The sequence below is a fragment of the Eublepharis macularius genome, chromosome 1, assembly GCF_028583425.1.
Source record: "Eublepharis macularius isolate TG4126 chromosome 1, MPM_Emac_v1.0, whole genome shotgun sequence".
NCBI lineage: Eukaryota > Metazoa > Chordata > Lepidosauria > Squamata > Eublepharidae > Eublepharis > Eublepharis macularius.
In genome coordinates, this window is record NC_072790.1 from 110,050,285 (window position 1) to 110,076,225 (window position 25,941).

Sequence of the window (25,941 nt, forward strand, 5' to 3'; positions counted from 1 at the left end):
TATAGCTTTAGTTTTCCTCTTGATTCTCACAGAAAATGGCTCCATCGTGTGGTAAAATTGTGCATTACGGCTTCAAAGTATTTTACAGTTTTTCAGTAAATGGAGGCACCTATATAATAGTAATGACTTTCTGCTTTGTTCACTTCAATATAATTTTTTAAAATTACACAGGAATACTATGAATGATTTGAAGATTTTGATTTTTTAACTTTTAAATATAGGCAAAGTAAATGTGTATGAGTAAAAATTAATTTTTTATCACTTACTTGAGTGTCTTACATGAGTCACTTTTGAAGGTAAAAATAGAAAAGAGTCCACTAGCACCTTTAAGACTAACCAACTTTACTGTAGCATAAGCTTTCTAGAATCACAGTTCTCTTCTTCAGATACAAGGTAAAGGCATATTGAAGGTAAAGTCATATTGATTTGCTATAACATGTCAGGAAGATCAGTTCACTTTAGGTTCCCAGTCATTTTAATTCGGCGTGCATTAGAAAATGTCCTTGTGAACTCTGCCCTTTTATCTTCCTTACCTGGCCTCCTGTTCTTGGTCCAGACTGTCTTTGGCTTTTATACAGTACTCAACATACAACACAAATCTTGAATGTGTGATAAAAGAAAGCACCTTTCTGTAGTTAGGGTGAGCTGGCAAGCCCCAGGAGACTAGGGGGGGGGGGCAGAGACCAAAACAGTGCCTGACAATGTCATTACATCACTTCCAACGGTGTAACCGGAAGTGACATTACTGCATCATGGAACACTCTCGAATCTTCCTGGAACTCTATGGTATGCAGCTGCAAGTGATGTAGTATTGCCAGACACAATTTTGCCCCCTTATTTTTCCTCCATCGCCCTATTGAGTGGTGGGGGACAGAGGCTACGTGCAGGAGGTTGTCTGTCAAAGCAGCTGTAAAGAAAACACAAAGGGGAAGCCCGCTGGTTGAGGGGGGGGGGATGTCAGTAGAAGTAGGGATTAAAGTCCTAATCCTAACACAGTGTGGATTGTGCTGCCGCCAACAAGTACAGGGATCTCTACCTAAAATATTCCTCAAGAAGTTTTACAAAGGTTATGGTGGAGCTTGTAGTCCAACTAAGTCTCAGGGATTTACCATGTTACCAGACTTGTATATATTGTTATAACTACTGCCCAGCATTTGAGGCTATAAACTGGGAGAAATCAAAACTCATAGCCACATATATGGGCGATTTTGGATTCTATTCAAAGCACAGCCTTTCTTCCAACAGAAGGAATAAGAGGTACTCTTATTATGGTGAGGAATTCCAAAATTTGTCATTTTTAGATAGCCCTCAATATCCAAAAACTTTGATTATTGCAGTAGGCCATTTGCATGACTCCAAATGCATTATTTTTAGAATTAATTTGTAAGGTACTTTCAAACCATGAAAGATAAGAAAATCTCAGATTTATCTTTATTTATTCCTTAATATAGTGGACATCAGAAAAGAGTTTAAAGCAGTAGTACCCTTTGGAATTATTTCCCCAGGTTTAACTGTGACAGCTTATGCCTCCGTATTGGGCTTTGGGGGATCATTGTATAGGTCTGATGGTAAGCAGCAGTTGGTTTTCTCTAAAAGCATCTCTACGTGTCAATATCTGAGCGGAAAGCCATGAAATACGCTTTAGCAGCTTTATGGACTTGGTCCAGGATAAAATTTATAGATATAGCAACAAAGAAATCTGCTGTAATGTTCTTGTGAAGTTTTTACTGAGGAGACAGAAAGATATTGACTCTCAGGCATTATACAACAAAGTTTGGATGTGTGGAACTGGTGCATCTCTCACAGTGCAAGCAATTCGTATTTCAGGTGTTTGAAATTTGATAGTAGACAGATTCCCAGCAGGGGATCATGAATGAGTTTAATGTATTTTGTAATGCTAGAAGTCCAAAAGGATACGAATTCATTGGCGATGAATTTCAGATTCCTTGAACCTAAGCAATATTCTATGCCCCCCTCCCAAAATCTGGTTAATACCACGGGTGCTGTGCAAAATTCTTCAGGACAACATGCGTCATATTCTGATAGCTCACTGCTGTCCCAGACAAACCTGGTTCACAGTTTATATCACTATCTGAACAATATATATTGTTTCCACTGGCTAAAGACTTGTTAAGTCAAGGGGAAAGTGCTTCATCGCAACTATGAAATACTGCACTTCTCAACTTTGCTCATTCAGATGTGAATGAGTCCTTGTTTGATCTGGTGCCAGGAGTCCTTGTGGTAGCTGGAAAACTTTCAACTATGACACCTTCCTTAGCCCAGGGAAGAGATTGTGTAGCTAGATACCTCTGAAGAATATTAACCATAAGTTCTGTTCCTTAAGTTCATTTTTTGGAATATCTTTTATCCCTGAAAGACACTGGCTTGGGTTCTAGGCATTACTGGTCATTTGGCAGCTCTTTCAGCTTTTCACTATTTTTGAATAGTAGATTAGTGTTTGCTCAAAGGAAACAGAATGCCTTCTTTAAAGTGTTATACTCTCCAATTTCTTATTGTCCAGTGGAGTTTGCCCCTTGTGCTCTCAAACAATGCTAAAACCATCTGAACCATCAGCCACCTGTTTTCTACTACTTTTAACATGAAAAACTTTTCCTTCTAGCTATCATTTTATCTTGTAGACTCACTGAACTAAGGGCTCTTAGGCATGACCCAACGTTCTTGAAGTTTCATCAAGACAAAGTAGTTTTATGAACTAGACTAGAATTTCCTCCTAAGATTATTTTGAAATTTCATGACTATCCAGATACCATTTTAGCTCCTCTCCCCGAACATAAAAGGAGAAAGTGTTACTTTCTTTAGATATTAAAAAGATCTTTTATTATTTTATTTAAATAGAACAACTTCATTTTTCACTGTGGAAAACTAAAGGGATGCAAGCTTCTGTACAACCCCTTTCATGCTGGCTTGTTCTTCTCATGAAAACTTGTGACCTAGCAAAACTAACGTGTCTCTTTAGATTCCACTAAAGCTAAAGCATCCTTGGCTCTGAGAAGAATCTCCACGTATATGTAGAACAACTACCTAGTCTTCATCCACAGACAGACACTTATATATCATTCAGTCAAGTGAATACTATAAAAGAAAGAGGCATAGCGAAAACAGCATTACATAGTCTACATTAGGGATGCCAGCCTCCACCTTTCGATGCCCAGCCCTGCTCACCTAGCCAGTGGTGGGGGAAATGACAGGGGAGGCACGCCAGGAGCCAGTAGAGCACATGGCTCCAGAGTTGAAGCTGTGATTGGGGTCAATTTTGGCCTCACTGAGACCCTGTAGCTTCTGGTTATCAACCGAAAGTGATATCATCAGAGCCTATGGTGTGTGCACGCAAGGAGTCTGAATTGGGGCCTGCACCTGCCTTTTAACCCTATCTCATTCCTCACTTCTGAGGTAAGAGTTCTGGTAATCCTAGTTTACATTCAACTAAGAAATTCATTCCCGCAAGCCACCACTAATAAAAGTATTTATTAATTTCCCATGTGGGACTTCACTAAGTCCACAAATAAGGAAACAAAGTTGTGCTTATTTATAACTGATGTTCATCAAGTAGTCATCTGTGTAGGCCGCCATCCTTCCCTCGTGCCCCAGTTTTGAGCTTTGTAATGACACTAGTTTCAGACTACAGTGGTTTGAGAGAACTGAAGGATGAGGTGCGCCCCATCTTACATGATCAAAAAATGTTGGAGTTAGAAGGAATGTCTTACATTCCAATCAGTCCTAAGATCTTCCAAAGTTTACCATGCATGCACAGTTCCTGTGTGTGATTGCCAGATGACCTCATAATCTACAGAAGTTTCAGGGAAGTGCAACCTTTTTTTCAAAAAAGAAAGAAAGCCACCGCCCCCCATTAGTTTCTTGTAAGTTATCTTGTATAATTATCTTGTAGCCTTGTGACCCCCATCAGGGGGCAAGAGGGCATCATAAATATTTTTCATGGTCAGCAGAGATTCACCCAGACTCAGTGGTGCTCCTTAAGGTACCTTTTATTGCAGTGTGCGAAGTCCACAAAGGTATCCACACAAGCGCTGTTCCCTTCACCCTTGCACGTTGCCCTTTTAAAATTACAGGGGGCTGAGCGGTGCCTCTGCCGTGGATCAGTTCCACCAGGCCTGCACAAGTCTGGCTTTCTTGTCTTGCCCAAGGCCACAGCTCTTCCTCTAGGTTCCTCTTCCTCCCTTCTTTATGCCTTCTCAGCCTTTCCAAGACAGTTTACCTTTCTGAACTCCCCTGTCTGTTTTGACATCTTTAATCCTGGCACTCCACCCATGCTGGCCAAGCCCAGCACTGCTCTTCCCTTCTCTCAGCCTTGTTCATCTCTTAACCCCTTCCTTACTGTGCTTCATCCCAGCTGGGTTTGCATTGAGCTAGTCAGAGACCCTTGCAGCTCACTGTGCCCCCAGACAATGCCCTGAGCTGGCAAACTTCCTGCCACTGCTGTCATGTTCAGCAGCTGCTTGGTGGTGGGGGCGGGGGTGGGGGGAACGACTCTCCTGCAGGTGGAACATCCCAACTCCTTCTGATGCCATCAAGCTGCTACTGCCTTTCTGAGTGGCAGTTGCTGACTTTAGTCCAGTAGGTTGGCGCTCCTCTGGCTTCTGCTGCCTCATCTGTGTCATAGTAAACAACAGAGAGAATCATGGTAGAACCGAAAGCAATACAAGAATAATCCACTGTGAACACTAACTAAAATAATATACCCAAATATAATGCAAAGTTTATATAAATGAATGCAAAGATACAAAAACCTCTCAATGTGTAATGAGTGCTTCTTGTAATGCACAACAAGTATATTCCTAGCGAATATTGCATTATGTTTGGGTATATAAGTGTTTTTGTCTCACTACTGATAATTTTGACTTACCACTTATAAAGTAGAGCTATCTGACAAAGACCACTTTCATCAAATGCTGGCAGCTTTGTCATGTGATTTCGGACGTCACCCAGATGCAGGCAGTTACGAGGGTGCCACGAAAAGGACGTCATGACAGGGTGACGTCAGAAATCGCACAACGACGCTACCAGTGTTTGGTGAGTCTTGTGCTATTTTAAAGACGTGAAAATGGCCAAAGTGGATTTTAGATCACAGAAGCTTATATTAGAATAAAAACTTACTATTTAAAGTGTGACAAGAGTCTTGTTTATTTTATCTCCTGTAGTGTTCTAATTGGACACTGTAGTGTTCTAATTAAGAGCCCCATGGCCCAGAGTGGTATGCTGCAGTGTTGCAGCCCAAGCTCTGCTCTGATCCTGGCGGAAGATGGGTTCAGGTAGCCGGCTCAAGGTTGACTCAGCCTTCCATCCTTCCGAGGTCGGTAAAATGAGTACCCAGTTTCCTGGGGGTAAAGTGTAGATGACTTGGGAAGGCAATGGCAAACCACCCCGTAAAAAGTCTGCCAAAAAAATGTCGTGATGCGACGTCCCCCCATGGGTCAATAATGACTCGATGCTTGCACAGGGGACTACTTTTACCTTTTAGGTTTCTAATTAACTAAAGGAATAATAATGTTAGCAATTTGGGTTTAAAAACATGTATTTATTTATTTAAAATATTTTTATTCTGCTTTTCCAAGAAAAGCGTGTTGGGAAGAATTTTGAAATAGAGACTTTTGAATGCTTCTTCCTTTAGAACTTTATTCAAGAGAGAAGCAGGGTTTGGTGGAAGAAATCATACAACTGAAGAGACAGAAGGTACAAAAAGACACAAAAGTCTCTGCAAAGGAAATGGAGATACTGCATGCTAAGCAAGAACTGGAACAGCAACAAATGAACCTGAGTAACAGTGAACAGGCTATTCTTATATTACGGGCAAAGGTATATCGACTGATTTTCTTAGTTATTTGCAATTTATTACAAATACTTGATTTCTACTACTTTATTTCTTATGATTTATTAATTTATATATAGAATGATGTGGGTTCAAGATACTCTATTCCATATCAGTGCAAAGGCATGAACTCTATTATAACAACCCAGATTTTTTAAACTTTTAAACCATCATATAACTGCATAAAATGTTGAAATATGTTTAGAGTTAACTGCATTTTGGAATTAAAGATACACAGAGTGATATATTTATTTACTTTTACATACTGAAATGAAGGTGAAGCAACGGTCAGAACAGCAGAAGGTGGTGGAGATGCAGATTTCTGGAAAAAGGGGGGAGTTTTTGAAACTCCAATCTACTGTGCATACAGTGGAAGATGAAATCTTCAAGAAAAGAGTAGCGATGCAAGAACACATCACTCATGAACTACGGTACTAACAAGTGAATCTGCCATATGTTCAAAGTGTCTGTGTATGCCAGAGGTATGTTCTGTGTGAATGAGCTCAACTTCCCAAGCTGGACCCAGAACAGCCAAGTGTTGGAAAGAAATCTTGCCTGTTATCCTTCACTTTCTCTTTTGTGGAGCTTTAGACTTAATTTTTAAAAACCTGACTAGAAAGAAAGAAAATATGCCCCCAAGCTGAACTTAGACCACCACCTTTTAGGAATTAGTGACAAAGTGATGGGGCTGCATGTCAAGTGTGGACAAGTATGAACAAGGCAAGAGTATGACAGGGTATAGTTTATTTAAGAGGTAATAGGATATGTGTAAACAGTTAATATTTTATTTAAGTACAAAAATACTATAAAACACACAAATATATGCAGCTATTCCCAGTGCCCACAGAATATTTCTATATAACGCAGTGTGTACCAAGAGGTAAAGAGACACAGAAAAAGGACAGCAGGGAAAAGGCAGACACCCACGTATCTGATGGTCTAAGCAGACTTCAGACTGACACACAGGCTGGGATCTGGAGTTCTCTGAAGGGCAGTTGGCAGGTACGTTTGTGAGTGTGCGTGCATATGCATGCGTGTGTGAGCCAACCTGGGATCCAGGCAGTTTCCAAGGTGAGCAGGAAAGAGGACAGTAAGAGATGAGAGAGATGCCTCAGAATGGCGCATAAGATCATCCTGTTGTTAGGGCAACAACGTATTGTGCTAAATTGTACCTTGATTTGATTTTTAGGTGGGTAGCTGTGTTTGTCAGCAGTAGAACAGCAGAATTTGAGTCCACTGGCACATTAGAGACCAACCAGATTTTCAGACTATAAGGTTTTGAGAGTCAGAGCTCCCTTCTTCAGATACAATTCAATGCTTGATTGGATTGAAATGCTTAGAATAATAGTCGCAGGACTGGTGGTTCCTGATTAGGTTAATTTCTCTCTGGGTTTCCATTCAGCCAGCTTTCACCTTTTCTGGGTGTATAAGATAGTCATTGTTCTTCCATCACTAAACTGTAGGGACATGCAGTTGATAGCAGCAAAAATTTTAATGAAGTAAACAGGGAAGCTTCAATTGAGAAGGTTTGGGAAGTAATAGTGGTGGTAGAGAGTGCCCTCAAGTCATAGCTGACTTGCGGCACCCCCTGGTGGGGTTTTCATGGCAAGAGACTAAAAGAGGTGTTTGCCATTGCTTGCCTAGGCAACTCTTGTCTTTGTTGGCAGTCTCCCATCCAATTACTAACCAAAGCCGACCCTGCTTAGTTTCTGAGATGTGACAAAATCAGGCTCTCCTGGACTATCTATGTCATGTTGGGAAATAATAACTGAGTTCCAAAGTTAATTGAAAGCAGTCTTAAATAAAACTCTTTATTTGCCTCCTGAAGATTGGGAGTGAGGGAGTTAGGCGCATCTCTAAGAGGATGCTGTTCCATAATCATGGGACTGCCAACAGAAAGGCCCTCCTTGGTGAGCTTATTTATCTGATAACACAATCAGGAGGGCCTCTTCCTGTGATCTTTTCCCACGTAGGAATATACAGAGAAAGATGGTCCTTGAGATGCCCCAGTACCAAGCCATGTAGGGCTTTAAAGGCCAAGGCCAATTGTGCTCAGGAACAGATTGGTAGCCGCAGGGCTTTTTTTCTGGGAAAAGAGGTGGTGGAACTCAGTGGGTTGCCCTCGGAGAAAATGGTCACATGGCTGGTGGCCCTGCCCCCTGATCTCCAGACAGAGGGGAGTTTAGATTGCTGGAGCAGCATGGAGGGCAATCTAAACTCCCCTCTGTCTGGAGATCAGGGAGCGGGGCCACCAACCATGTGACCATTTTCAAGAGGTTCCAGAACTCCGTTCCACTGCGTTCCCACTGAAAAAAAGCCCTGGGTAGCCAGTATGATAGTTGTATTATAAGGGTCACATACTAGCCATGCTAGCCGAGAAAATAACAGCAATTTTCCTCTGCAGCCATATGCTGATATTTGAGCAGCACTGGGAAAACGCAGTGCTTTGAAAGAGAAATGTTTCTGAAAGGGAGGACAATAGGATTCAGCTTAGCTACTGCGTAACAGAGCCATAGAAAACATGTAGTTTTAAAAGAGTCATCCACCACTACTTTTATTGAACCACAAGCTTGTTTTCTTTTTTCCATTTTTTATAAGCACGTTTAGATGTAGTCCAATAAAAGAACACAACAAATTCTTTAAAAATCATAAAGGACAGGCCCAGGAAACCAAAATGTAAGAAATAGTATTGGATCCAAGCGACTGCAGAGTTCTACTTGAATAACTGATTTTTCCTACCTCCTTCCCTCTGTAACCCCCGCATTTCCCAAAAAGTGTGTCCTGGGGAATCAATAGGAACAGTGACTTAGGGAGTCTGCGCTGGGAAAGGGGAATTGGCAAGAACAGCTTCTGTTTTTCTTGAAAAGTGAAGTGCGCTTTGGAACCATTCTATAGTGTGTTCTCTCTGCTTGTATGTGTGATATTTCCACACATATTTTTATTCTTAATTCATAACATACCATAATGCCATAGAGAAAAAGGCATCATGATTCTTTCATCAGCAGAGAAATTTGACTACTAAAAATTTTTCAGAAGGTTGTTTTACTATCCCTTGGGCCCAATATCTAGCAAACTTAACCCATTTTATCTAAAAATTGTACTTAATTAGGACATATTTTTGCTTTGAATGATGTGGACCAATATAACACAAGTATTTCCACAAGACTAGGGAACAATCCTTAGTTCCCATAGGGAGGATCAGCCTTGCATTTTAAGAATACTGCTATGATTCAGTAGTACAACCTTGGAACAGTAACTATGGTAAAAGAAAGCCTTGAGCCTCATCTACTATAACCATCAGCTGGGAGGGATCCAGGGCCACTTGATTCTTCTGTGTGTTTGGAAAGTGTGTTTATTAATGTGTGCTCCTGTTTACATGTGTTTTCTGATCAGAAATGAAATATCTTTCTTCCACCAACAAATACGGCATAAGGAGCTTCAGGCAGAACAGAATCGTGTCTTAAGAAGGAAAATGATGGATGACTATGCAGCCTTGACCAAAGAGAATGCTGCACTTCAGTCCAGGCTGTTGGAACTTGGCAAGCAAATGGACATTGTAAGGAAAGCAATGATTGGCCAACTGATACAAAACTCTCTAGAGATTATAGATGGAAGAGGTGCTGCAGTTACACATTCTTCAAGAAATTTTTCATAGTCCGGTAAAAACATTTAGACAAATAAGGTCATCAGAAAATCCCTAAGGGTCATTGATAGAAGTAGGCCATTTAAATATTCATTCTTCCTCTTTCTCTCATGGAGGAAAATGTTACTATTTTTTAAATTGCAGGATTGAAGTATAAATTTAATCTGTGTCTGAATAATATTCACTGGCAAAAAAGATGATGCAATGGTGCATTAAGAGCCTAGTGAAAACAAGGTTAGGAAAGCTGAGACATCATGGAGCAAGGAAATGTAATCTGAGCAAATTATATTTGGTCACAGAGAATTCATCTGTTCAAGGAGTTTGGGACATTGGGAAGCATATATTTATTATCTGATTAATCCCTATCCCAAATATGAACTCACACTACAAAAATGGATCCGCAAGTCTTAGTAGGCAGAGATTAGTATGGCTCTAGTGGGGGTTATCCTTCCCAAACAATCCATTTCCCTGCTCCATATTACTCTTAACCTTTTTATAAAGCAATTTCTTCCGTTGTTCTGGTTTGGTGCAAGCATCTTGTATTTAACTATGGCTACATGCTTCTTCAAAGGTTTCTGCTGAGGGCTTTCAGTAATGAACTAAACTGAGCTAAAGATCGTAGGGACTTGGAGCTGTTTGCTACCTGAGAGGCCTCACTTATGCAGCCCTCCAGAGTTCATCACCCTACAGAAACTTACATCATACACAAATCAGTCTCGTAGGCAGGAACTATGGCTGATTCCACAATATTGCACTTTTCCATAATCAGCTGCATGCAGAATGAAAACTCCTTACAGTCTTCAGACATTTAGTATAGCACTGTGTTCATCTACAGTCTTGAGAGCCAGTTTGATGTAGTGGTTAAGAGTGTGGAACTCTAATCTGGAGAACGGGGTTTGATTCCCCTCTCCTCCACTTGAAGCCAGCTGGGAGACCTTGGGTTAGTCACAGCTTCTAGGAGCTCTCTCAGCCACCCCCCCTCACATGGTGACTGTTGTTGTGGAGATAATAATAGCATACTTTGTAAACTGCTCTGAAAGGGGGTTAATTCATCCTGAAGAGCAGTATATAAATCAAATGTTGTTCTTGTTGTTTTTATTTATTTATTCATTCATTCATTCATTCATTCTTCAGTGCAGTCCCACTTTGGGGACTGCGCTTGCACAGGCCAGCTGCTTGGAACAGGATTTCTTAGCTTTTAGGCTATTTGGGGGGCGACTCCCCTGTGGACTGCTTGGAGCTGGTTTTCCCCACCGAAAATTGTCATGTGGTGGTTGAGGTCGCCCCCACCCTTTCCCTCAGTTTATTTTTTGCTGCAGAAGAGAACAGACATCTTCTTAGGCGATGCAATTTTTCATAATTACTTCAGTAAAGTTCATAATAGTTGTAAGTTAGTTTGTAAGACAGTTTGATCTTTGCTTTAGTCTTGACAGCAAGAAGGGTGAGTCAAAGGCTATCCTGGCCTTGGGATTATTTAGAGCTCACTTCACCCCAGCTCTTTTTGTGATGGCCGAGAAGTCCTTCTTCAAAAAGTGTGAGGACCAAGATGGCAAAGACAGATGGCCATGCATTATGCCTAGTTTGTCTGGGGGAAGGTCACATTGTGGAGTGCTGCAAACATTGTCAGCTATTTACTCCGACAGCAAGAAGAGATCAGATGTCGAGACTTAAGGCCACGCTTTGGGAAAAGACCGTGTCTAGCTTCACAAGCCCGGCAGCAAAGAAATCTGCCCTGGTGGAGCGATCAGTGCACCCGACTGCTGGAACCATGTTGGAGCAACCGCCAACATCAGATCCAGTATTTGCTGCTGCACCATCGGATCTGTCGGTTCTGAGCGGTCAGAGCCAGCCACACTCCTGATCTCGGGACACCGTGACCTCAGCCCATTCGAGGGCAAGCGTTTTACTGGTCGAGGGCAACCAAATCACTCTGCAGAGCAGAGAGACGAGATCTCCGGCTCCTATTGGAACTGATGAACATGTCACCAAGCCTCCAAGATGTAAACACAAGGACAAGACAAGTCTTGTCAGCAAGCTGCTTCACCTGCCCCGATCTGATTACCAGATCTGGCAGAACAAGTATCTTTGCCTCTGCTCTAGGCTAGGAGATCCACTTCCCCAGCTTCAGGAGACAGAGCCAAGTCAGTGGTGGAGCATCGGACGCAGTGATCCAGTTCTGAGGAGAGGCCTCGATACCACTACCCAAGGGCTCCTTGGTACCCATTGTACCTTCCACCTGGCTATCCACATAAGTGGGAATACTATCCAGCTTACCCCTTTTCAGCATCAGGATAGTCCAAATTGGCTCCAAGCAAGTTGCAGGTGTCAGATCTGATGTGGTACCCTCAACTTTGCCCATCAACTTCTGGTTGCCAGGAACACAGGAGATAGCTTTGTTTTGTGTACCACAATTGGGTATTTCAATACACAGCACTACCCTTTGGTTTGGCTATGGCCCCTAGGTTATTTACAAAATGTATGGCAGTGGTAGTAGCTCACTTCAGGAGGTTAGGATGCTCTATCTCCCCATGTATGGCTATTTCCCAGGGTATTACACTCTCTGCCCTACATATTGCTGGGTCTCAAAACATCAGGGCAGATTACCTCAGCAGACTAGGAAATTCCCATCACAAATGGGTTCTAGTCAACAGGTACATATGGGAGATGGTCAAGATGATTGGTTAATCACTGCACACTCTGCAGAGGATTAAAATCTCATATGTCACTCACATGTAAGGACTGTAAGGACTTGGATCTTGTAGTAAATGAGAAAAAAATCTAACCTAACACCTAGTAGAATGATGAAGTTCATTGGAGCTACGCTAGATTCTGTAGCCAATAAAACCCTTTTACCTGCAGACCGCTGTGCTAGGTTGATAGGCTTAGCACAGTATTTCCTGAGGAAACACTTCCAGTCAGTTCAAACAATTCAAGTCCTATTAGAACTTTTGGCTTCTACGATGGTGGTAGTCCCATTTGCACATTTGAGAACGAGGCCATTGCAATTATGGTTTATTAGACGATTTGATGTCAGAGTCAGTCAACCCAGACTAAGTTCTCTGTTCTCAGATGGGTTCTACACTCCTTGAATTGGTGGACAGATAGTAACAATCTGTCTAAAGGACAGCCCTTCAGGCTTCCTAGACATGAGGTCACCCTTACCATGGATGCATCCTTAGAAGGGTTGGGTGGGGTGGCCATTGTGAGGATGTGTCCAGGGGCGGCAGGGTCTGCCGCGCTTGCGGCCGGGCGGCCCCGTGCACACACGAGCATGTGCGCACGCGCGCACACCAGCCTGCGTGATGACGTCACGCATGACGTCATCACGGGAGTGCGCGCCGCCACCGGCCCGATTGCTGCAGCGGGCAGCCTCCGAGCTCTCCCGCTCGGTTGCCTGCACCACCGCAGATGCCTGCCTGCGGTGGCTGCGCCTGGCCGGGGGCTTGTGCCGGCGGCGGCAGCGGTGTGGGGTGGGAGGGATAGGAGGCTGGTGCTTTGTGGCGCGTGCTCCCGCCCACCGCGCCTTCTCCGGCGCTCCCTCCGGCACCCTGCGCCTGCGGCCACCGCCTACCTGGCCTTAATAGGTGCGCCGGCCCTGGATGTGTCTGTCAATGGGCTTAGGCTAGAAAGGTCAGAAAGTGAAAAGGAATGTTACATTAATTTTCTAGACTTGAGAGCAATTCATTACATGCTTAAGTCGCTCACAGATATGCTATCCAGAAAGAAGGTCCAGATCCTTTCAGACAATATGACAACAGTTTACTATATAAACAAGCAAGGTGGTACTGCATCGAAAAAGCTTTGCCTAGAGGGCATCGGTTTATGGGATTGGGCTATTTCCCAGGGTATTACACTCTCTGCCCTACATATTGCTGGGTCTCAAAACATCAGGGCAGATTACCTCAGCAGATTAGGAAGCTCCCATCACAAATGGGTTCTAGTCTACAGGTACATATGGGAGATCGTCAAGAAATGGAGATCACCAGAAACAGGTCTATTTGCCACACAGGAAAACACAAAAGCGCTCCACTTTTGTGCAAGGGGAGGCATTGGCAGGAATTCCAGGGGAGACGCTTTTCAAATACAGTGGGTAAGGGGAATTGTTTTATGCTTTCCCATTGATTCAGAGAACAATTTGCAAGATACAAACAGATTGGGCCCCTTTTTGGCTATGAGAGCCTTGGTTCCACACACTCAAGAATATAGCCAAGGGGAACTATATAACTATCTCCTGTTAGAACCAGACTTACTTCATTTTGGCTGCGCATTACAGTACGACCTGAACAGGCTGCATCTAATGGTGTGGTTTCTCGAGCACTGAATGTGCAATTCTCAAATGAGGTTGCGAATATCATCTTAAACACGTGCAGACTTCAACTAGGAAGTTGTATGCCTTAAAGTGGAACAGGTTTGTCCTTTGGGCTGACTCTAAAGGGATAGCCCCTGATACCTGTCCTTTAAACAATATATTTGACTACCTAGTATTCCTACAAACATCAGGTCTGGCTTTGTCTTCCATTGAAGTCCATTTGGCGGCCATATCAGCTTTTCACATAAATGTAGATGGAAAGACAATTTTTCCTTTTTTGTTATCAAAACTGACTTTGAAGAGGTTATACAACCGAACTCTTCCAAGGTCTCAACTGGTTCCACAGTGGTCCCTGTCACTAGTTCTGTTGAACTTGATGCTCAAACCCTTCAAATCTTTAGCAACATGTAGCTTCTTCTTTCTACTAAGTGAAGTTTCTTCTGGCAATAACATCAGTCAGAATGGTGAGTTGCAAGCATTAAGAATAGACCCACCTTTTTTACAGATATTTTCTGACAGGGTAGCGATGCGCCCTAGTCCTTCAATTCCTGCTAAAGATAGTTTCTAGGTTCCATGTTCCATAGAGCTTATCCCTCCCAGTGTTTTTGCCCAACTCTACCTCACAACAAGAGCACATACTTCATTCCTTAGATGTCAGAAGAGCTGTTTTATTCTATATAGAGAGAGAACAAAATCATTCAGGCACAGTCAAACATTTTTTATTTGTCATTCTGTTCCAAACAACGGCAGGGCTGCATCTTTGCAGACCATTTCCCGATGAGTAGTGTCAGCCATCAGGTTAAGTTATAAAGTGCAGAAAAGAAAAGAAGCAGCAGGTCTCATGTAATCCACAAAACCAATGCATGTTGAGAATTGGATTGAACCAGCAGTTAAAAGGATTGGCTTGTGAAGAAGTGATGCAAAACGGGTTATTTTAACTTCTCTGGAGCACCTCTTCCTGTGGACTCTTCTTGATGGGCCTCTGCTTAAAGAAAGAATAAGAAATGGATATGAATTTTTCTATGAACTTTGATACTTACCTTTTGACAAGCATTGGTTTGGATTGGACTTGGATTAATTGTGGTACTGACCAATTTAGAGAAATTGACAGTTTGAGGTACTTTTGAATGATAAGGAATAGATGAGATTCTTTGATGTATATGATATGTTTAATGACCTTGTTTACACTTTTCGCACTTGCACTTTAAAAACTTTAAAAATTAAAAATTTATAAAAATTCATTTAGGTCTCTCAGGACCTTGTGTCCCCTTGGGTTTTCTAAGTTATAAAGTGGCCAAAGTTCCATTCCCATTTAACATGAAAGTTCACTCAACGAGAGGACAAGCAGCTTCAGCAGCATTCCTGCTAAGACTGCCATTGGCAGGCATCTGCAAAGCGGCGACATGGTTGTCGGAAGAGACTTTCGTGAAACGCTACGCAGTAGATGTCAATTCCTGAAGGGAAACTGCAGTGGGACAGGCAGTTCTACAGTCACTCTTTGCTTGAGAGCATCACCCCACCTCCTTGGTGAGTAGCTTGCTATTCTCCCAATGTGGGACTGCACTGAAGACCGTAGACGAAAACAGAGTTGCACTTGCCTGTAACTGCTGTTCATCTAGGTCTTCCTGCAGGCACATATTCCCTCCCTCCTGCCCAGCTCTCTGGAATATAACAATGGAGTCTTGTGGCGGCACAGGAGAACTGAGGGAAAGGGGGGAGGGGTTTGACCTCAACCACCATATCACAATTTTAGGCAGGAAAAACTGGCTTGGAGCGGTTTGCAGGGGAGGTCGTCCCCCCCCTCCCGAATAGCCTAAAAGCTAAGAAATCCTGTTCCAAGTGGCTGGCCTGAACAAGTGCAGTCCCTAATGTGTACCTGCACAAAGACCTAGATGAACAGCAGTTACAGGTAAGTGCAACTCTGTTTTCTTCATAAAAATCCAACAATATCCATCAGTAACAGCAAGATCTGACAATATGTTTACTTGAAAATAAATTCTGTTCAGCAATTGTTTTATTTCTCCCTCCAATTGTCCTTTTGAATTTTGCTCTTATGTTTCTTGCAGCTAAATTAGTTGCTTCCTGTTCACTCAAAGAGACCATGGTATTCCTGGGTCACAATTTAATTATCAGTCCTTGTTCCTCTAGAAAAGGGTAGAAATTAAATACTGCTTGTCTTTTTGCATTTTAATTTTGCTTCTTTAGAACTACTTAGTACTACATTAGAACTACATTAGTACTTTCATAGCCAATAGTGAATAAATTGACATTGCAATTTTGTGTTAATTTAGAAAGATGGTATGACAATGACCCCCTCACAAGCCTTACACATGCTGCCACCCACCCCAAAACTCCCTTCACAAGTTTGGGGCTTTCCAGGCAGGTAAAGGCTGGGAGTCCACCACATGGCACCTCCTGTAACTTCCACTATAACAGAGATCCCTGACGCAAATCCTCACACTCTCTCCTCTTCCAGAGGCTCTACTAGACAGACAGCCCATTCCCTGCATGTACCTCCCCTCACCAAGATATAGCCCAGGACAATTGGGGAAAAGGGAACCTGAAGATAACTTTCCCTATATGCTGCCATAATTTAAACTTGGCTCATTTAACATGATTAATGTGTTTGAGGCCTGTGTGGGGGATATTTTCTCTCAGCCAATGATTTCAAGCTAGCCAGGGTTAAACAAAACAAAAATAAACTTTATTTACAAGATGGAACATAGGAGCGAACGGATTTTAAAATAATAAACAAACCGGAGTTAAACAGAGAATGTTTAAATGTATCAGTACAGGTTTGGAATTAGCAATATCTCTGCTGCCTCTCAGCAGAGTCAAAACCCTTCTTTCAGCCTCTCAAAAGACTTCTTTCTCTTCAACAGACATTAACTCTCATTGGCCCAGCATTCTGCCTGTTCCCATTGGCTGTCTGTCAAGACAGATGGAGCTGGAGCCAGTTCTGTCTGTCACAGATGAGTACAAATTAGGTTTGATAAAAGGCAAGAGGATAACTAGGATTCTAGAATGCAATTAGTTGGCAGTATCATTGTATGGATTATCTGTTTTAAAAGAATGAATGAAAAATGTCCATCCCAAACTAAACAGTTTGTATGGATGCAACCTAAAAAAGTGAAAACATCCTATGAAACCCAAGTTTAGAAAAATGCCAGTTACACAGCTGAAACTACTTCAATGTTACATTTTTAATTCTCATGGAGGGATTGCTGTGTTTCCAAGAATGATATAAGATGTAATTTCATACTTGTTTATTTGACTTATTACAGGAGAGAACGCTCAAGGAAAAGAGCTATACATCCCACACAGCTAGCGTTGCTCACTTCCTAACTGTGAAAGACCACCAGGAACATCTGCAACGAGAGATCAAAAGGCACCAAGAACTTCTGGAACAGGAAAAGAAAACCTTCCAGAAACTTAAGGAACAGGTTGGATGACTGCACTGACTAATGTTTTCTGGGGATACCTAGTTTTCTCTGGATTTTGCCCAATAATTGCAACTTAGTCCACTGTTCTGTTTCCCAACTGCCCAGTTCTCTGTTTCAGTGAAAGTGCATAGACGACTATAGACTAATGGGCCAAATCCTGCATCTCTCTCTGTCTCTCTCTGTCTCCCTCTCTCATACACACATACACATGCTTTTGTTTCTGTCATGGGCCTTTTTTGTATGGGTGGTTTTTACTGCATTTGGCTCCATGCCCGCTTAGGGTTTTCTTCTGAGTTCTGTACAATTCCCCCTGCCTGCATTTTTTCTGAGTCGAGAAAACACAGAATTGAACCATTGAAATGCCATATTGAAATCTGAAGGGAATTATGTGGAATTTGGAAGAAAACCAAATTCCATTATGGAGCTAAATGCAGCAAAAACCAGCCATGCAAAAAAGGCCTGTGTCGCATACGTTCTGAAGTGTTTTTTCATGGGAGGTGTAACTTTGATCTTGATTTATATGGGCTTTATGTTTTCATCACAGATTAGTGTTTTGGAATACAGAAGTACATCTCTCGATTTAAGTACTGCAACAATGAGCAGCCTAGTAGCTGAAATAAGAGCTATGCTGTACAAAGAAGAGCAGAATAATCTTGAGCTAAAAAGAGATAAAGCTTTGTTGGTTGATCTTATAGTTGCCCTGGAGAACAAGGTACTCTTCTGTCCCATCTCTATGTTACCATTAGGGTACTGCAAGTAAAGATATACTAGGGCTGAACTGAAATAATGTTCTTAAGAGATCATTGTCATGTATAGATACTCCTCCTGGATCTGTCTGCAGTAGACTATGCCATCATGTTTAGGCTTCTAGAGATAGAAGTGGGCATCAAAAGATGTGCCTTGGACTGGTTTAAATCGTTCCTCATGGAACATACTCAAAGGGTTGCTGTCGGAGATCAGCTGTCTCCAGATTGGGAGCTATCTTCTGGGGTTCTGCAGGGGTTCTTCTGGGGTTCTTATCTCCCATGTTATTCAACCTCAACCTTTAGGAGAACTCCTGCAATATGCAGATGACACCCAACTCTATGGCCATTTCCTCATGGTCTAAAAATATGATTTGTGGCGTTTTGTAAAGGGGTGGTGTCAAAAATCGCGTGAGGAAGCCAACAGCCTTCCATGAGTATCATGCTATTTTTAGACTGTGAGGAAACAGCCTATATCTCGTTATCCTGGTCCCCACAAGATTCAGTAGAAATTTTGGATCATTGTGGTAAAATGGCTGAAAACGAACAAATTGAAATTAAACCAAGACAAGACAGAAGTGATGCTTGTTGGGAAGGCAGAGATCCTGAAGGTCATTGTACTCCCCACTTTCGATGGAGTTCTGACCCTTGCAGACTTGGTTAAGAGCCTAGAGATTATACTTATCCAGCACTATTACTAGAAAAAGAAGTTAAGGCAGCCTCAAAAAATGGTTTCTGCAACCTCTCCTCGGCCTGGAAAATGGCTTCTTACCTCAACATAGTTGACCTGCCCACCTGGATCCATGCTATGGTAACATCAAGACTTGACTATTGTAATGCACTCTACACAGGTCTCCCATCTAACCTAACTAGGAGACTCCAGTTGGTGCAAAACACTGCAGCTCGACTGTTATCAGGAGCGAGCAGGAGCATGAACATCACTGCCATCCTGCAGCCACTCTATTGGCTACCCATTAGTTATCGTGCTCAGTTCAAGGTGTTGGTTATTACTTACAAAGCTCTTCATGGCTTTGGTACAGCATATCTACAGAACCGCCTCCCTCCGTATGCTCCTCCACAGCAGCTTTGCTTTTCCAAATAGGGTCTCCTGCAGGTGCCACCCTGCACATCGGCAAAATCAACAGCAGCCCGTACACCCATGTATAGGATGTATAGGATTTTGGCCTTGATTTAAAAATCAAATCAAGCTTCCAGCTGAATATGTAATAATTTCTACTTCATGATTTTTGTCTTTTAGCTTGCTGGGAAAGAAACTAGTTTCCTGCAGGCATCCACAAGGATGCTGCAGCTGGATGAAGCAATTTCAGCATTAAAAACAAAGCATGTGCTGCATCAGTCTCTTGAATCAAAAAAATGGGAGCAAATCTCCAAAATGGCAAATTCCATGAAGAACCTCAACAAGTCGATTACAGATGTTGTAGCGAATACAGGGCAATACTAATCTGATGACCTAGATGGGCATTACTTCCTGACGAACAAAGTAACTTAAACACTGATGAACTAAAATTCATATGATATAATGGAACTTGAAGAATTATTGTTGGAATTTCGTCAGTTTTTTTCCCCCAAGTCCATTCTTGGAACTAAAATTTATTTACACTAAAGTGGACATTGTAATTAAAACAATGATGAGAATTTGTTAGGTAAATCATAGTCAATGTTGCTTAGTCTGTATTATCTTCAGAACCAGTTTATAAGAAAATGTTTAATTCAAACTTGGACAAGGGCTGAGAATGTGCTTATAACTGAGGATGGTTTTATCCTTTTAACGTATTTTACTTTTTAAAATTTTAGCTGTTTTGAGAGCACCTTTAGCCAAATGACAGGCTATAAATGTAGTAAGTGAATTATAGTGCAATCCTATTAAGAGTTATTCCAATTTGAGCCCACTGATTTTAGTTGTGTACTTATGAAACATTTCTACCTAACTTTCAGTAGGCTGGAATAATTATGCATAGCTCTGTTAATTTCCAAGCTTAGTGAATGAAACATGCAAACACAAAGTCATATATCACTCACATTGGAAATGCTTGATTTGAAGATAAATGCAATGAGAACTGACATGAAACTTATTGTAAAAATTCTTACACTGGACAGAATGGAAGTGCATATAACAGCATTCTTTTTAAATGGAAAGGCAGCATATTAGTGTGCTAAATGAATATAGGGGTGAAACACTTCTAACTGCTGTGATAGAGATCAAAAGGTGTTATAAAATAAGGAAAGAGACAAGCATGAGGAAAATTAAATTTTTAAAAACTGGCAATGTTGGATTGTAACCAATGACATCCCATCACGGTGTGGGACTCCCCCCCCCTTTACCCTCCTGGCAGGAGGTCAGGGACTCAGGATTTACCCTTTAAAGTCTGCATGCAAGGCGTGCACTCTTCGAAGGGTGTGATGACATCACTTCCCAGAAGGCCATGGACATGCTCCTTTGTTTCGCAGAGGGCTAATTCTAGGCTCCAGTGCAGGAACACACCTGCAGCAGGCACGATGACGTCACTTCAGAAAGTGACATTGTCACTCCCTGTTGGGCAGGTGCCTGGTGCGTGCTTTCCTGCGGTGCCTGCTAGTGGCAGGCAATCACTGGGAGGTTTGCCACTTCCCACCTATCACAACCAGGCAAACCCCAGGATATTGCCTTCCACTAGCAGACAACTGGTAAGCCTTGGCATAGAGCCTGGAGGGGGCAGGGGTTGGGAAGGGACCTCAGCAGGGTATAATGCCATAGAGTCATCCCTCCAAAGCATCCATTTTCTCCAGGAGAACTGATCTCTATGGCCTGGAGATCAGTTGAAATTCCAGTCACAACCTGGTGATTGTTAGGGATGTCAGATCCAGGCTGGGAAATTCCTGGAGATCTGGAGGGTGGATCCTGGGGAGGGTGCGGTTTGGGGTTGGACCTTAGCAGGACTGCCATACAGTCTACCCTCCAAAGCAGTAATTTTATCCAGGGGGACTCAACTCTGTTGTCTGGAGATCAGTCGTTAATTCCAGATCTCAAGGCCCCACCTGGAAGCTGGCAACCCTACTTAGCACATTATCCTTTTTTAAAAAAATGACCAACTCTCACTAAGACACAAGCATTTGGACTATGTGAAGTTTCCAAACACTCCAGAGTTTGAATTCTTTCAGCCTACACTGAGATTAGGTCAGAGCCGGTACTGATGTTCTGTCCGATTTTTTTGATTATTTCCCCATGTATAAATAAGTATCAGGAGAGATGGCAGTGGCTACTTCTAGGACTAGGGACAACGCCCTGCATCTAGTGATGGCTTAGGCACTGCAGTCTTCCATTTTGAATGTTGTGCTGCTCACGTGAATCATTATAGAGGTCTGTTAATGCAGCAGCTTTTAAGTGCAGGAACAGTCTAGTCCTCTGCGGAACATTTGACACATTTTAATAAGCACAAAATACTTTGCGTGCGCTAGTAAAATCGACCTGCATGTGACACTAGCATTCTCGTGCACATTTCTGCCATGCAAGAAGAGGCGGATGGGACTCCCTGCTCTTTGAGAGAAACACTTATTTTATCACACTTTTCTTAGGTCCCAACAACTCTGTGTATTGGATTTCTGCTGGTTTTAAATCTTTGCTTATTGAAATGTCCTTGCAACTGACTGTACTGTGTAATTCGCTTTGAGTCTCAGTGAGAAAGGTGGCCTATAAATGACGTCAATAAATCAATAAAGTCTCTAGTCACATTTCTTCCTCTGTGATCTCCTAAGAATAAACAATAGATGCTTGATTGGGCTTTTACTGCTACCCATGGCACCCTGGGTGGCCCAGGCATTTTGAACCCCGTTCCAAGTCCGTTTACCGCTGTGTTCCGTGCCGAGAACGTCCTTCCGCGCTGGGAAAGAGAACGAGAGCGTGCTGCGCGGAAAGCAGACCAGCAGGTGGCGCTATTTTGCAGCTGCCGTCCAAGTGCGAAAGGAAAGGCGGGTGAGGGCGGGCGGGCGAGCAAGTGCGCCGGGGGAGATTAGGCGAAGCAACAGTTGCTGGCGGCGGGGAGCGCTTCGGCAGCGTGTGGCTGCCCATCCAGAGCGAGCCTTTCTGGCGCAGCGGGCTGGTCGGTGCCGTGTCGGACAAGCGGATCCCAACGGGCCCTGGAGGGACAATGGAGGCGCAGGCTCAAGGTGAGTCCTGAGCTCGAAGAAGTCTCCCGTTCTCGGCACTTCAGTAACTTTTCCCGATCAGTTAGGAGGTGGCTGTGGCGGGTCGACCCTCTTTCTCTTCCGGCCGTTCTTCATGGGGAGGCAAGAGGGCATTTGGCGTTTCTGCCCTGCCTGTCTTGCCTTCCTGGATTATAATGAGGAGAGAAATTCTTGGAAGGGCCTCTCTCCCCGGCCGGCACCCCGTGGCAAAAATGGACAGGTCAAACTCAGAAGCGTCTCGGGGTGTGTTGTGTTTTTGCAGAAGAGTGTTTGTGGATGTATAATGTTCAATCTGTTATGTATTGCCCAGCTGAGATCTGAAATCACAAGAACCGAACAGTCCATCCACTGATCGTACTTGACAAATTACATGTTAAATATTAAACATCGTTTTGTAGGAGAGGCATCTTACTTTTCTGAAACTGCTATCCCAGTTACTGTTAAGATTCAACTCTCTTCAGCCAGTAAATAGTTGTCTATCGTAATTTCTTCCCCTCATTTATTTGCGTTGCATTGTGTATGGAATTGTTATAATGCTAGTAATATGCTATAAAATATCCTATCACTCCCCAAACGCTAACTCTCCCCAAAGAACAACTGGCTTTTTTCACTAGCATTGTATCTATTCTTTTCTTGAGATGACAGCAATGGAAATATTTACCTGACTCTTTTGTAAAAGAACTTAATTTGTTGAATCTGTGTGCGTAATGTAGGGAAAGTAATAAATGGGTTGTCTGTTAAAGGCTGTTGGGGATGTAATAGCTCTCAAAATACTTTGTGAGGTTTAATTCCATTAATGATATGCTCATCTGCTTGGTATAAAACCATCTTTATACTTGGGTTTCTGCTGTAATATCTCTCTAGAGCTTTGCCTGGATTGCTGTATAACAGGCTTGTCCGATGCCGAGCAAATAAACTGTCGTAATGGCTCCTAAAAAACATTCCCTTGTTCTTGATTGTCAATTTTGGCTTTAATCACTCATTGCTTTCTCCATTTGTTATTTCTGTGTATGCCTCAGATTTATTACAGATTTCATGTTTTTATCAGGCTCAGCCTGAGATGGGTAAGCATTAAAATAACTTTGTAATTAACGGAAGAATGTCTAGTTAAATTAGAGCTTTTCCATGCAGCATTTGCTTTTTAATGACCTCTGTCCTCACAGTGGAAACTATAATCCTCCTCTTGTGACCGTCATTTGCATGCCTAGCACTGAGTTTCTAGGCCCAGCCAGTCATAGAGGGACCCATATTGCCCTCCATTTTCAAATGAAAAAAAATACTCTTGTATGCCACAGCTAAAAACATACGATGGGACGACTTTGCTGATATATCTGTTTCAGGTAACAGGGCAGAAAGATCCATCTATATCATACTCTAAACATGACACTTTTCCAGAACCCAGGACTTCACCACTATGTTGCCTTGCATATTATCGGTTGCTTTGAATATGTACTCCTATATGCTAAGTGCTTCATGTTGTCTAATGTCAGTCCTAGAATTGATTATGTTCTGTTTCAGCAATTTTTCAACTCTGTATTGGATCCTTGCTAATGCTATGTCTTTGTAAAATCTTATGACATAGTTTATGGAAACATCCTTGCTACTGATTGTACTAATCTCACACTACGTAATCCGTCAGTCTCGGTGAGAAAGGCAGACTATAAATGACATACGTACATACATACGTACATACATACATACATACATAAATCCTACCAGTGTATCTACTTTTAAGTTTCTTGTAACCTAAAAATGAAAGTTACACACTAGTCCTTAAAAACAATGCAAGATAAGTTTTTTTAAAATTGCTGTATTTGTTAATGACTGGTCTTAATTTAGAAATAATTTTCAATATAACTTGGCAGTGTTTTGCATGCTGCAGATGAAGGCTGCATTCCTGTGTGTGCTTACCTGGGAGTTAATCCCAGTACACTGTGTGAGACTTTGAGACATGGAAAATATGTGACTAGGAAAAACTGGAGTGCCCATCTGTATCGGAGATAGAGGAATTAGCGGTATGGTGGGGGATTTAAAATTCACTGTTCTTGTAACCTGGCCCAAGTCTAGTTCACATGCACATTTACTTCCCAAATAGATTTTTCTCTTTGTGCCTGCTTACGCCTTTCCTTCCCAGTAAAAGTGCATAGTAATTGACTATATGATGTACACATGCATATTGGGAAGAATTGAATACTGGCGGGGTGCACCTTCTTGACTAAATCAGCTGCCCATTTGTCTCATTATGTTGTCATATTGTCAGTTAGAAGTCACAGTTGCATGTGTACACACAGAAACAGAAGTGGCATATATTCAGCGTATACTTCCAAAGTGTAAGCTGGCATTAAGCTTAGGGGACAAGCAAAACAGTCTGCAAATACTATTACTGGTGTGTGTGTGGGGTGGGGTGACTTTATGTAAAATGGGGAAAAATCTACTTCATTCATCAACAATGATAATAGTCATATTTAGGAAAGCTTAGGCAATACCATAGTCCTTAACCTATTGAACTTGCTTCACAGCATGGTCCAGTACTGAATATACTTGCCCCAGGATGCAAAAACCACATTAGTGTTAAGCAGACACCTATTTTTCCGGGCTGAGCTACAGTTTGTATGGCCCTGTATTAGAATTCTAAGGAACATTTTAGAAGATTATCTGAGAAATTGTAGTGTTCCTTTTAATAGCTGTAAGCCTTTTTGTAACTAGTAGTGACTAGGTGTAAGCAAGGTTCTATAGTACAAACTTGCTACCATCAGCAGTTACAGTTATTTGATGGTCTGCAAGCTGTGATACAAAATTAAGGCATTCCATGTCAGCTGGTAGAAACTGTAAAAATATAATGATGCAAACCATTTACGGTAACAATTACTCCAGTCTACAGCCATTGAAATCGTACTTAGACTGGCGTAAATCTCCATAAGATTGTGCTGTTAACCTCCTTAGCAACCATGCTTTTTCAGTTCATCAGACCTGCCAGCTCAAAAAGCCATTTTCTTCATTCTCACCCATATTGACTGCTTTATGCAAAGCCAGATATGCTGGCAGATTAATGTATAAATGCTCTGTCATTTCTTTTTCATGCAGGAGGACTGATGTGAGGCTGAGTGGTGTTTGATTAGATCTATATGTAAACTCTCGTCACGCTTCATGTGGTATTTAATTATTAATTTTGGGTCCAAATGATAGTCAAAAGCTAGCACTCCCAGTTCTTCTCTATGTAAAGAGTTAGCAAAATTCCATAATGGTTAAACCTTACTTGGAGAGATTACCCCAGAATGCATGTAGTGCCAGTGTTGCTACTGTGCAGTCTACACCGGGTACTATTATGTAGAGCCTGTAATAGGTCATTTAATTATTATTGTGTTATTTAAAAGTCTGGGGGGGCGAGGAAATTTGTTAATACTATTTGGCACCCACTGAGAAAGCAGGCAGTTCAACAGGCAACCTTTTTTATATAATGTGTTGGGGACGTTGATTAATAAATGAATACAATTCTTAACTTATTTTAGTAATTATAAAGGGGGCAGCATAATGGAATTTATTCACATTGGTCTCCTTCACTGTCCTAGCAAATGATCTTCATCAATAAAATTATAGGAAACTGAATTCTTCCAATTCAGACATGGACAAACTTTGAAGGAGGCTGTTGAAGGCAATTGTCTCTGTCAAGAGAGGGATGTCTTTGAACATAGACCTGTAACAGATCTTCTTTTTTGAGCTAGGTTATTATTGAGCCGTGGCAGAACAGAAATGTCTTCAAGGGCAGCCCCATGTTG

General features: G+C 42.1%; 1 protein-coding gene across 1 annotated transcript in view; it reads left to right on the top strand.

Moving 5' to 3' along the window:
• LOC129344958 (centrosomal protein of 135 kDa-like) overlaps positions 1–21,681 on the top strand; it is a 30,003-nt gene extending 8,322 nt beyond the window's left edge. Inside the window, exons 4-9 of the mRNA XM_055001888.1 lie at positions 5,648–5,832; positions 6,122–6,276; positions 9,239–9,401; positions 17,082–17,240; positions 17,785–17,952; positions 19,242–21,681. Of these exons, the coding sequence (XP_054857863.1) occupies positions 5,648–5,832; positions 6,122–6,276; positions 9,239–9,401; positions 17,082–17,240; positions 17,785–17,952; positions 19,242–19,445 (1,034 nt within the window). The 3' untranslated portion in view covers positions 19,446–21,681. The remainder of the gene's footprint in view (positions 1–5,647; positions 5,833–6,121; positions 6,277–9,238; positions 9,402–17,081; positions 17,241–17,784; positions 17,953–19,241) is intronic.
• Positions 21,682–25,941: the final 4,260 nt, after the last annotated feature.